The sequence below is a fragment of the Scardinius erythrophthalmus genome (assembly GCF_964197995.2).
Source record: "Scardinius erythrophthalmus genome assembly, chromosome: 2".
NCBI classification, from domain to species: domain Eukaryota; kingdom Metazoa; phylum Chordata; class Actinopteri; order Cypriniformes; family Leuciscidae; genus Scardinius; species Scardinius erythrophthalmus.
Window position 1 is genome coordinate 36738172 of NC_138222.1, and position 13591 is coordinate 36751762.

The following is a 13591-nucleotide window of genomic DNA, read 5'->3' on the forward strand; positions in this document are numbered from 1 at the left end:
TCCATTGAATCCTATGCACATATTGATAAGTGTATCATGTTGTACGAATTTGATACATGTTATATGCTTTTGCTTGAATTTTATTGAAAACAAAAACATGGGACTATCATGGTACTTTGTTGTAAGTGATGCTGCTATTGTGCCATTCACTACTCAGCTGTTTTAGGGGCTGTTTACAACTGGTCACTTCATGCGTTTTCTCTGAACGGATAGCTATCCGATCGTTAGAAGACCAGGTGTAAGTGCCCTTCCAAATGCTTTCGAGATGGTTTTAAATCCGCCAGCTCAAACCACTTCAGCAGGTGGGCAGAGACGTTTTCCAACCAAAACTGGACAAGCGTAAATGCATCGCTCTCTCTCCTATTGCGGTCTTTGACCTTGAAATTAGCTCATGATAAATAAAATGCAGAGCCTATCTGTTACTTTTATTGACGTGAACACCATTAAAATATGCATATAGCATTGGAATTGAAGATTTGCGGAGACACCTTTATGTGGCAAAGTGTAAATGTAACCGTTTTAACAAATCAAATAGCTATCCGTTTACTGAGTTCTAATGTGACTGCTTTTGGTGTCATCTATTCAATGACTCTCAGTTGCATTTTAGACAATTTAAACACTTTTACAGACATTGAGGACTCTTTAACTATACCAGAGTATGTTTATTCCTCATCTGTTTTGGTAGTATATTTTTTATATTTCTAAAGGTTAGATGTTTCCGTGATTGTGTGTGATTTAATTGGTGAATGGCTGTGTATTTACGTGTGTGATGAGGCAGTGATCCATGGCTAAGCTTAGTGGGTGGAATCGCTTGAGTAGCGTCAGGAGCTACTCATTTCCATTACACATGCATACATTGGGATTTTTAGCTAATCTGGCTCAAATATTGTTCTTAATTAAATTCCATTCACCTCCTTTAACTGGCAGATGCAGACCGTTGACATACCAAGCAATGTAATGTAGATTTGCAGAAGCACACAAGCCCCCCAGGCGCACTTTCACGGACTGATGGCATTTTGCTCTACATGCTGAGGTCTCACTCGGATGGTGTCTGCCGGAGCAGGTGATGATGTCGATACAGATCAGTTAAAGGGTCTCCACTGACTCAGTGGGAACCTTTGCTGCTGTCTACGGCAGGTGAAAAGAGTTCTTTGTAGCTCAACTTCACTTCCCCTTCTTTTTTTCCCCCTCACGTCACGTTCCCACTAAAGGGGCCTCAGAGAGCACGACTCTTGCTCTATAGATGGATTTTTGTCATCTGATACATTTAATGCCAGTGTCTACACAAGCAAACTGAGGTTAAGTGCCATATCACAAGCTTAACTTCCTAAAGCCATCCTCAGCCATAACAGCATGATAAGACCTCGTCTCAGTTATCCTCTTACCAACACCACAACCAGCAACAGAGAGTCTGGGAATATGCCATGTTCTGTTTTTTTTTTAAGTTTATTTGTGAAAGATTTTTGATCTGTGAGATTTTAAAGGGATAGTTCACCCAAAACTGAAAATTCTGTCATCTTTTACTCACCCTCAAGTTGATGAGCCCCATTGACTTCCATAGTATGAAAAAAAAAAATCTTCTTTTGTGTTCAGCAGAAGATAGAAATTCATACAGGTTTGGAGGGTGAGTAATTGATCACAGAATTTTCATTTTTGGGCGAACTATCCCTTTAAGCAGCCCATGTTGCGTTCACAACACAATTTGATTTGGTTTTTGCAGAAAGGAGTGTCGGCTGAACACTTTCTTAACATTTGTGTTAATTGGATTCAACTATTAAGGTTTGAGATTAATTTAATCTCAAAATATATAACAGTTCTCAAATTATATTATGACAGTTGTTTTTACTGTTTCAATTTTGATTAAGATAATATATTTTTAAAGTTTATTATTATAGATTTTTATTTAGATGTTTAGTTGAAATGAGTATAACACTTTGTTGTTAATGCTCAGATCTCACTAATTCGGAATTACAAAGGCAATCCAATACTCTCAATACAAAGGGAAACATTCTCATGAACATTCATCAGTCACGTAGTGAAAGGGCTGTGAGGTCACGGATGTATCTGGAGAGCAACTAGAGTCTCCACTGCACACAGAGGGGATGTGATATTTTAGATGGCTGAGTGTGTGTGTGTGCGTGTGATTCACATTCTTCTGACTTATTGACCTTTTAAACAGAAAACACTTACACAAGAGCATCATGGGAAAGAAATATCATGGCTGAGATTCTGTCATGAGTGTTTAATAAATTCCTGCAACTCGATAGTTTGGCATCTGGGCTGGTGTAAATATGGCACAAAGGCCCCTTATGCCACAATGAGAAGTAGTGATGATATTATTGATAAGTCTGGAAATGACGAAATGCGTCATGCAGTACGTGTGGTCTAACATCATTATCGTGGAGCAGTGCAGTAGCAGCAGGAATGTCCACAACAGGTGTGTCGAAATCATATTACATCCTGTTAATAAAGTCATTTATCATGTCTCTTGATCTATAAATGTTTAGATATTTGTACTGGAAAACAAAGCAAATATACTGTGGCCGAATTTTGTTTTGTTTTTGCAGTGCAGACGGAGGGCTGTATTGAACTGAATCTAACCTTACACATGCAGAATTTTTGTTTGTACATAGGCCTACTTATTGTTCTGTGTCTCAAGTAACTGTGAATCATTGAATATTTTAACATATTTAGCAAAGATGAGCTTAAAAAGAGATGTAGAATACATTGCTGATTGTCAATCTGCTTTCACACATTTGAAAGCACCTTAAGTGACTGTAAAAGGCAGAATGTAAAGTATTTGATTGTTTGCCATGTGGAACACTGTCATGAGCCTCTTGACACTCTAGACCTTTTCCAGGGAATTTCCAGCAGCCATACTCTTCCACACACAGACACACATACACAGACACAGTGTGTGTGTGTGTGTGTGTGTGTGTGTGTGTGTGTGTGTGTGTGTGTGTGTGTGTGTGTGTGTGTGTGTGTGTGTGTGTGTGTGTGTGTGTGTGTGTGTGTGTGTGTGTGTGTGTGTGTGTGTGTGTGTGTGTAAGCTGTGTTTGATATGTGAGCTTGACCTTACATGCAGGATGAATTCCTCAGTGCACCTGTTCATGCTCAGAAAATGAGTTTGCTAATTACTGAAGACAGGGTTTTCGTCTTTCTGTCTATTATACATGGTCACCTCTGTAAGGTCTGCTTCTACTTTGTAGTCTTGTACTAAAGTTTTCACTTTAGTTATGTCTTTAGTTACGTTAATGACGCCAACTGCTGTATAACAAACATGGCATCTAAAGACTATACTATTGTTATTCCCCGGAGTTCGTGGCTTCCCTCTTACATCATGCTCTAGGGTTCCCTTACACATTTATGCACATTCGCATACCTGTGCTAAAATATATAGACTGAAATGTATATATATATTTTAATGGAATGAAAGATATAGAATGTACTGGATGTTAGCTTGCTTATTATGCTTAATAGCATGATCTATTTATGTAATTCTAACAAGACTCTATGCTTCTAACCACAGCTCAAGAGCTCTTCTAGTTCAACCACATAGGTTTGAGATGTTGTTTGCCAAATGGAACTAACGACAAATCCTTGAACTATGTTGATAACGCCAGAAGTTGTCTGATGATGCTTTGGGGAAACTCACCCCAGATTGGTTACTGGCCAGTGGAACTTTTTCTGTAACTTTAAAGTTTGTTGAAGATGTTTCAGCATAGTCTGACTTTCACTCTGTTTCTCTCTGTCCATTAAGCTAAGGGTGATGATGATACCCCTGTCTCTCATGGGAGCAGCAGGTATAGGAGTGTTTTTGTGAGCAGGGGAATTCCTGCACTAATGAGAGGGAATAATTACCCCCCTCCTCCACCCCTCAAGCAAAGTGGTTAATGGCTGCGATGCTTATTTACACAGTAAACAGGTGCACAGCTGGATCAAATTACTGATAAGCTGCTTAAAGACATTCCTGTAGTCCATACTTCAAAATCAGCACTTTTTCATTTGTCAGGACGAAAAGAAAGAAAGGAAACTATAAGAAAAAAAAAGCCATCTTTATGTTTCTGTGCTTTTGCTGTGCTCTGCTGCAGACCTTCAGCTTGTGTGAATACAGATGTTTTCTGAACAATTGTTTTCTCTCTTAGGGTTAGGGTCAGGTTTAGGGTTAAGGGTTAAGGTCAGGGATCAATGCAGGTGACCTCTACGTCTTCTTTAGTGTAATGCATCTCACTGGGTCTGAGGTTAGAGCTCTCACAGTGAAAATGATGCCACAGTTGAGTCTCTAAAGTGTGTTTAACTCCCTGAAGCCTTTTGATGGTCATGGTGCTCATTGTATGTTCACCCAGAGATTTTGCTTTCATTTCTATTCACTTTTATTTCCATGCACTTCAAGTTTTACCAAAAACTTTGACCTTGTTTGAACTGAATTATCTGCTTCAATATTGTGAGTTTTTGTTTTCATTTCATATACAGATTTTTGTGATCTGTGTTTAACTGATTAATGTAGTTGTTGTCAATGAGGAGATATAAATTAAGGAGTGAACATTTCAGATATACTTAGCCAAAACATAATAGTTGAACGTATTACTCAAGATATCAGAGTGTGATAAGCCTTCAGTCAGTGGTTTTTCAGTGATATTCTCTCTGTTGAATTTTTGTGAGATTTGCTTGGAGGAAATCTGTGAAGTTTGTGTTAATGAGTGTCAGCATGCAGTAGTTTATGTGTTGCATGAAAGGTCTGGGTTTATGTAAATATGTACGTACTGTGGGTATTTGTGAAACCATGCTCATACAGTAACAGTATAGACCAGGGTTCCTCAGATCCGGTCCTGGAGGGTCACTGCTCTACAGAGATTAGTTCTAACACTAATCAAACACACCTGAACAGGCTAATCAAGGGAAACTGGGAATATCATCTGAGAATATCATCTTGCCTGAAATCCTTGATCCACAATATGATAGACTGATTCTAAATGTGGCAAAATGTCTGTTTGTGTTCATAATACTCCATGTTTTAAGAATTGAATCAGCTTTGAATCCAATTTTTATATAAGATTTGACAATCAGTGTGTTTTAATGACTGCCACCCGTATTAATGAAATATGAAATGATATCCCATCACTTGTGCTCAATCCAACATAAGGCATTTCAGTTTACTCATCCCGCAATTCATTTGAAAACAATTATTATAATTTTGCACACAAAACCTTTTTTTTTTTCAGTTTTTCTGTAATTTCAGCCCTCAGAGTTTTTGTTTGAGCCATGGTTTTATTTTCTCAAGTCTGCTTTGTACAGAGAGAGAACAGCATCACTGGTGCATGAAGATAATTGGTGAGCAATGGAGTGTGTGATTGTTTAGTTATGGATCCATCTCTCTGTCTCTCAATTAATGCATGCAGAACAGGAGCAGGTGATCACTCATTCTTTGATGGCAGTAAGTGATCCAGCGTGCTGGCTGTGGGATAAAGAGAGCTGTTAACGCCTGTCTATCTGGGGTGTAAGTTTACTCAGTTCTAACAGACAGTGTGCTGGGAACTCTCAGAGACCCTCGGGCCAATGGAAATGATTCACTGCAATATTACAAGATCTTTATCAGAGACAGAGTGAGAGAGAGAAGCTCTTTGGATCTGTGAGAATGAGAATCGGCTGTTTTTCTCATGTGACCAGTGAGATTTTTCTTTCATCCCTCCACCCATCCAAATATTCTTGTCTCAGGCAGAATCTTCAGAGTTCCTGCATCATATACTTGCATGGCATCTGGACTCACACACAGTACATGTACTCAGATGCATTTACACATGCATTCTGTGCGCTGTTTCAGTATATGCATCTGTGTATTTCAGGCTCCTCAAACATGGTGATGAGTGTTTTGAGCCACGTGCATGTCCGTGTTTGTGGAAAGGGAAAGAATATTATCCAGGAGACAGAGTATCGTCCCCATGCCATCAGTGGTGAGATTACATTAAGTCACATTCTGTGCATTTCATTCATGTCTTTACACCAGTCAGCTACATTTTCAACTACTTATATCAAAAATCACGTGCTCACTTGAATTTTGTTAAATTCACTGATTTAGATTAAGAATGCTAGGAAAACAATTATACGTAACACAGTGACATTTTCCAAATTTGTTACAGACATAAAATGTCGTAGAAACTTAGTTAAGAGAGGAAATGTGTAGTGAAACTGTTTCTAGGATCTGAATGTGAATGTTTTGCAGTGTGTGTCAGCATGGCACGTTCCAGTGTGAGTTTCGCCCATGTCCGTCAATGTGCACTACTTATGGAGATCGACACTACCGAACGTTTGATGGGTTCCTGTTTGATTATATTGGTGCATGCAAGGTGTACTTAGTCAAGGTGAGCTTTGAGCAACAGATGCAGATATCCCATAACTCACTCTTATCAAAAGACAAAATGACTGCATGTGTTTGCATACGTATTGTAGTTGAATACTAATGTGTGCTCCTGTGTGTGCGTTAGAGCTCGTTAGATGCAATGATGACTGTCACAGCAGAAAATGTTGACTGCTTTGAGAGTGGCGTGATCTGCAGGAAATCTCTCCTCATCTCTTTGGGTCGCTCCTTCATTGTGTTTGATGATGACACCGGCAAACCTGTAAGTGAACTTGTCTGTCTCATTCACTCTCTCCATAACTTGTCATAAAACCTTACTATTGTTACACATAAACATATTCTAACTATGCTAGAATTAAAAAGCATGATGCCCTAATCATTATTCAGGAGGTTTATAATATGCCCCACTTTCTGGTCGTTCCTACGCCCCTGGGTATTGGTGAATATACTTTGGAGAAATATATTTTTAATACAAGGAAGGAATGATAGTGCAATTGCATCATAGTGGCGATATAGTTTTGCTTGTGCTGCATCTGTAACTTATATTTCCTGAAACATTGGTTTGGTGTGAAATGACAATGATAATCTGGTTGATAATAATCTGCGGATATGGTTCATGTGCAGAATCCATCCAGTGTGATTGACAGGCAGAGAGTATATATCTGGCAAGCAGGATACTACACCATTGTGCATCTGCTTGGGGAAGACCTCACAGTGCTGTGGGACAGAAAAACCACCGTACATATACAAGCTGGACCACGCTGGCAGGTAAAAACGCACACAAAGAGGTGAATGTGTTGCTGGTGTAAACTTGTAGTTTTGAGTAGCAAATCGTTAATTTGCAGAATTTTGATTACCTTACAAGTTTGTATTTGTGTGTTCATGATATTTTTAGGGCAAGCTTACTGGTCTTTGTGGAAACTTTGATCAGAAGACAGCGAATGAAATGAGAACACCAGAGAACATCGACTCATCAACACCACAGGAGTTTGGCAACAGCTGGACAGCAGCAGAGGCATGACAAACAGACAAACACACATACACACATACAACACCAGTCAAATGTTTGGAATTATTACGATTGTTTTGTGTGTTTTTGAAAGATGTCTCTCATGCTTACCAAGGCTGCATTTATTGGATCAAAAAGTACAGTAAAAATAGGAATATTGTGAAATATTATTACAATTTAAAATAAGTGTTTTCTAATTGAATATTAAATGTAGTTTATTCCTATAGGCCAAGCTGAATTTTCAGCAGTCATTACTTCAGATCCTTCAGAAATCATTCTAATATACATCCTTGCTGAATTAAAAAGTATTCATTTCATTTAAAAAAAATCTTATACCCAAAACCTTTAAATTATAGTGTATAACTGTTTTCACAAAAATATTAAGCAGCACAATTGTTTTTAATATTGATAAGAAATGTAAGTGCAAATGTAACAAATTAACATTTTAGAAAGGTTTCTGAAGAATCAAGACTGGATTAATGGTTGCTGAAAGTTCAGCTTTGTCAACACAGGAATAAATTACATTTTAAAATGTATTCAAATAGAAAACATTTATTTTAAATAATATTTCAAAATACATGATCATATTTTTGATCAAATGCATGAATGCACCTTAGTGAGCATAAGAGAAGTCTTTGAAAATCATAAAAAATATCTTACGTATTCCAAACTTTTAACTTGTAGTGTATGCAAAACATGAATACTCATTCAAATTGTTTGTAGATGACTAAACATTTGATTTTGCCCTTCTGAATGTCTCAAATCTGGCGGTAACTACAAATCAAACACTGTAGTATGACTGTCTGTTTGTGTGTGCATGTCCCATCAGTGTGTGAACAGTCCTGATATAAGGCACCCATGCAATCTGAATCCTCTTCGAGAGCCCTTTGCAAAAAGACAGTGTGGGATTTTGCTCAGTGAAGTGTTCCAAGTCTGCCACCCTGTGGTACGTTGATCACCTCTGAACATTAATGCTCAAATTCACATCAAGTCGAAATGTACATGTGAGTGAGAGAGGGTCTCTGTGTTTAAAGGTTTTTCATGCTCTATAGGTAGATGTCACATGGTTCTATATGAACTGCCTGGTGGACACCTGTGGCTGCAACCGTGGAGGAGACTGTGAGTGTTTCTGCACAAGTGTTGCAGCATATTCTCACCGCTGCTGCCAAAAGGGAGTCACCATTGATTGGCGCTCCCCTTCTGTCTGCCGTAAGTGATATTCCTAACATCAGTCATTGTAATAATAATGGTAACACTTTAGTTTAGGGTCTAATTCTCACTATTAACTTGTTGCTTATTTGCATGTGTATTACTAGGATATTGGCTGTTTATTAGTACTTATAAAGGACATATTAATGTCTTATTCTGCATTGCCATATTTTACAGCCATTGATCCTACCCAATACCCAAACTTAACAACTATCTTACTAACTATTAATAAGCAGTAATTAGTAGTTTATTAAGGCAAAAGTTGTAGTTTAGTGAGAATTGGACCCTAATAGCTAACTGAATAAACTACGGTGAACACACATTCTTCTAAAAGACAATGATGGTCAGAAGGAAGAAGGAACTGAGCGATATATACTACAGTTTTATACTTTATTTTTATGCTATAATGACGAGTAATACTATCTTCTTCCTCTTACAGCTTATGACTGTGAATACTACAACAAAGGTACATCTGTAATATTGTGATGATTATAACATTCGTACATGTCTGATACATATTATATGTTATATTATATAAATTATATATTGTTATAATTTTTGCAATTGTGTATGTGTGTGGGAATGCACATGTTCATAGCTTTAGGGAAAGGGCCACTGAAGCTTTTGACCTACAGAGAGAGAGGAACAATGTTGGCAGCAAATAAGACAACTGGACTGGTGTTCCCAAAAAGAGAAATGACTAGTACTGATGAGATCCTGACCCTGTTCATGATGACGCCAGGCATCAGCAAAGCCAGAACACATGGTTAGTCAGTCAGTCAAAAGCATACAATCAACATTTAAAAATGCTTTTTATTAAAAAAAGTCCCCCTGTAGTCACTAACTGTATCCTTTAAAACTCATCTTTGATCACCAAAATTATATATTTAAACATTTTTTTCCCTTAAAATAGCTTGAATGTATACACCCTTGCCTCATTTAGTATGTGATTCTATGATTATGCAAATTAGCTCCACCCCCACTCACTCACACCAGCTCAGAGATCCACTCGTTGACAATCACAAGTTGCATGATTGGTTACAAGGTAGTTTGTGAGGTAAGAAACACCAGCGATTTCAAACCGTGTTTTTGAGACTGGTGGTTCACTGCACTGGTGGTTTGAGACTCTTTGGTTCACTGCAGTTTTAAGGGGAAAATACTTAGCAATGGTGGTGACTTATGAATTTGCACATGTTTTGTCTTAAAGCATATTAAAAACACCACATAGACATTTAAACAACATTAAGAGCTTGATTTTCACCACAGGGGGGACTCATACTGTATACACAGTAAAACATGCACATTTTTAGACAAAATGTTATAACACAAACCTCCAACTTATTTTCTTAAACAAATGATTTATATATTTTTTTATACATCGTCTATGTATATACAGTTGATAATGTTGTTAATGCTGCAGACTCATCCCTGGTGTCATTTGAGGCGGCAGACAGACCCAACTACTTCTTAAAAGCAGAGCGCAGTGGGCAGCTGAGACTGCAGAAGTGGGAAGAAACTGAGGCATTCTGGGATGCAGCTACATTTGTTCTTCATAGAGACACCTGGATCTCCGGCTTTGATTCGCTGGAGTCCCTGGCAAAGCCAGGATTTTTTCTGCATTTCATGCTGTCCAGACTCCAGCTCATGAAATACAGTCACTCAGATCGATACCGCCGAGCTACTCTTTTCAAACTGACAGGTCAGCATGTGGCAACATATCTGCAAACTTGCTCAAAATCACAAAGAAACATTAGGCCTATCACTTGCTTACCCCATTTTTCCCAAATCATTATTTTTACTACAGGTGGCATACCATACTATCCAATGGGTCCACGATGTCAGTGGAGGTATGAATCATGTGTGAGTCCGTGCTTCAGGACATGCAGTGACCCGTCAGGTCTGAGCTGTGCCAGCATCCTGAAGTAAGAGCACACACATTCATGCATGCAAACACACACATTTGATTTATGCAAATATCTACAAGTATCTAAATTGTTTAAGTGTATGGTTAAGTGATATGGCTGTCATGCACCTTTCTATAGGGTTGAGGGATGCCTGCCTCAGTGTCCAAGTCACATGGTTTTAGACGAGGTCACTCACAGATGTGTCTATATGGAGGACTGTAAGCTACTATTTGTGCTTCTTCTATTGCTAAATCTGGTGTAAAACAAAAACACTCTCAATACTATTTTTATTGTAATGAGATTGATGCTATAGCTAAGTTCAGGATTTACTTCTATAATCATTGTCAAATGAGGTAGTGACAGGTTTGTAAATGCTATTTCAACTAGCTCTAATGCTAACAATCTTTGAGTAAAACAGACCACTAGTCAGACCACTAATTATCAATGGAGCAATGTAAAAATAATATATATATATTTTTTTTTATTGCCATAGTAAATTCAAGCTCCAGTTTAGCTACCTTGACATAACACAGTTAGCTACTGTATATCAGTTTAAATTAGCTATTTTGTTCAGTGTCTAATAAATATTGCATTTGTGTTTAGGCATTAAGCCTGCTGTTGCTCCTCCATTCACGCCACCCAGCACTGCCATATCATCAACATCCTCAGAACATTACACCTTGAGTGGCCCAGCGGTGTCTATGTCACTCACATCTACAACAGTGCCAGAGAGTAGCGCCACTGCTACTATACCTACAGCACACAAGCCAAGCACTGCAATGCTTACATCTTCCCCTTTCAGACCTGAGGTGGTGGAAACCATTACCACATTAACAACATCCTCTTCCTCCCCAAGCCCACTGGCTTCCAGTGAGAGAACCACTAAAGCAACAAGCATCACTCACACTTCCTCGACCACATTGCACACTAGACCAACGTTCATCTCAGCATCTCTCTCTGGCACCTCTACAACAAGCAGGCCAACAGAGTCTTCAACACTACTGACGCGTACGACAACTATCTCCTTACCGCCTACTTCTAGTCCTGTTCTGTCGTCTACCTCAGGTGAAGAACAGACCAGAGTAAGCACTCTACCTGTGCTTCCAGTCTCGACCAGCATGAGCTCCACAGACGCCACTTCCCCAACTGTAAAAATGTCAACTCCCCTCACCTCTAGTATTGAGACTCCTAGAGTCTCAGAGATCCTCACACCTACTGAAAAGACCACTACTCCCACTGTGACTTCTAGTGGCGGCACACAGTTTCCTTTTGAAACCATCAGCACGACAAAGTTCACATCACCATCGACCACGACGCCTATATTAGGATCGAGTACCTCTGTCACAACAGAAAAAAGTTCTTTTCCAACGACTTTACACACTCTGAAGACCCCTGAGAGTCCTTCTGAAACCCAGAAGCCTTTGGACATCACTACCATTTCCACTTCCCCTACAGATATTACAGCGTCAGCAACTCAAATTTCAGTGAAATCCACAGTTTCCGCTTTTCAAACACCAACTTCACCAACTCAAACAACACCTTTTATTTCTTCAACATCAACTTCAGAGCAACCTGAAACTTCAAAAACAACACTGTCTTTCTCCACAGCTACTCCAGCAACCCTCATCACCACAGTGTCCTCTCAAGCTCCTACATTTATGCCAACAGAAACCACAGCAAAAACAACCTATCAGTCAACATCTGTTATGTATACTTATCCTGATGTTCTAACAACTGATAGGACATTACAGACAGATTGGAGAATGATCCAAACCACGTCAACTCCATCCGTATTTCCAGAGACATCCCAAACCAGTGTCAGGACAACAGAGACCCCACTTACCACCTACACCACCATGCCATTCACCTCAGCGCCTACAGAGGAAACATCAACACTGCTCACATCACATGTGTCACCCACTGACAAGACAACTTCTAGAGTTGTCTCCGCTTCTACTACATTGGGCCCTACAGTGTCTCACTGGAGTTTAGTATCCACCACTGCTCTCCTTACAGACAAAGTCAGCACATTGCCAATTCGTCCTCCTTATTCTACGACAACTATGACCACCACACCTGCACTGCCTGCGATTTCTCCAGCTTCGCCATCTAAACTTACAATGGCAATATCAGTATCTCAAGGCCCAACAAAAACCACAGAAACAACTGTCACTTCTGAGATACCTCTGCTTACATCTACTGCAGCTGAGAAGGAGATTGTTTCCACCACTCAGACATCTACAACTAGTCCTTTTAGTATACATTATGTCACAGAGACAACTAGGTTTTCACCTGACACCGATAGAGCTGTGCTGTCAACTACTGCGACAACCCAGACGTCAACACTGGTGCATGAGACCTCCAGCACCCTTCCTTCCATAATGACACCAACATTCACAACCCTTGTCACACCAGCCCTGACTACACGGGTGGCTGTGGCTACCACGCGACGAGAAACACCACGAGTTGTGGCCACAACCAGCATTTCACCTCCCACGAGGAATGAGTCGACATTGACAACACTGTCTACTATTTCTACAGATAAAGTGACTACTGTTTCCACATATACATCTTCCTCTAGTATCCCTGTTGCTTCTTCTAGCACGCGTACAACACACAGTCCTGACATCACTGAATTCACCTCTGGATTTACAGAGTACACAACTGAATCTGGTCTGACCACAGCACTGACATCATCAACTGGAACAACTACAACTCTAATGCCAAGTGTGGCATCAGTTGTTACTCAGACTACCATTTCAAAACAGCCTCCTACTTCCTCTTCTGTTACTGAGAGTAGTTCCGTAACCAGTGGTATTCCCTCTACTGAGCGCCCTCTGGTGGATGAACTTACCACAGTCACAGCCATGCCACCTGCCTCAGACACTGCCCGAGCAACACTGAGTTCATCTGTAGTGACCAGTCTTCCCTACACCATAGAAACAGAGCACTTGATGACAAGCCAGACACATGTTGACCCAAAAACTACTGCTGTCGAGCCAAGCAGAGTATGCACTGTGAGTCAATTATAAAATGCTTTTATATTTATATATATTTTAATTATTATTGTAAATTTTGATAACAAAAGTCTAACTAAATTATGTTTGTGTGTCT

The 13591-nt window shown here is 39.5% G+C and overlaps 1 protein-coding gene across 1 annotated transcript in view; it reads left to right on the forward strand.

The window, feature by feature from the left end:
* Positions 1-13591, forward strand: part of otog (otogelin) — a gene marked incomplete at both ends in the record, with an annotated part of 42239 nt that overhangs the window by 18013 nt on the left and 10635 nt on the right. Inside the window, 13 exons of the mRNA XM_081389652.1 lie at positions 5844-5951; positions 6221-6359; positions 6483-6617; positions 6980-7123; positions 7251-7370; positions 8194-8310; positions 8417-8573; positions 9013-9039; positions 9172-9339; positions 9994-10272; positions 10378-10495; positions 10616-10695; positions 11081-13494. Coding sequence (XP_081245778.1) covers positions 5844-5951; positions 6221-6359; positions 6483-6617; positions 6980-7123; positions 7251-7370; positions 8194-8310; positions 8417-8573; positions 9013-9039; positions 9172-9339; positions 9994-10272; positions 10378-10495; positions 10616-10695; positions 11081-13494 — 4006 coding nt within the window. The remainder of the gene's footprint in view (positions 1-5843; positions 5952-6220; positions 6360-6482; positions 6618-6979; positions 7124-7250; positions 7371-8193; positions 8311-8416; positions 8574-9012; positions 9040-9171; positions 9340-9993; positions 10273-10377; positions 10496-10615; positions 10696-11080; positions 13495-13591) is intronic.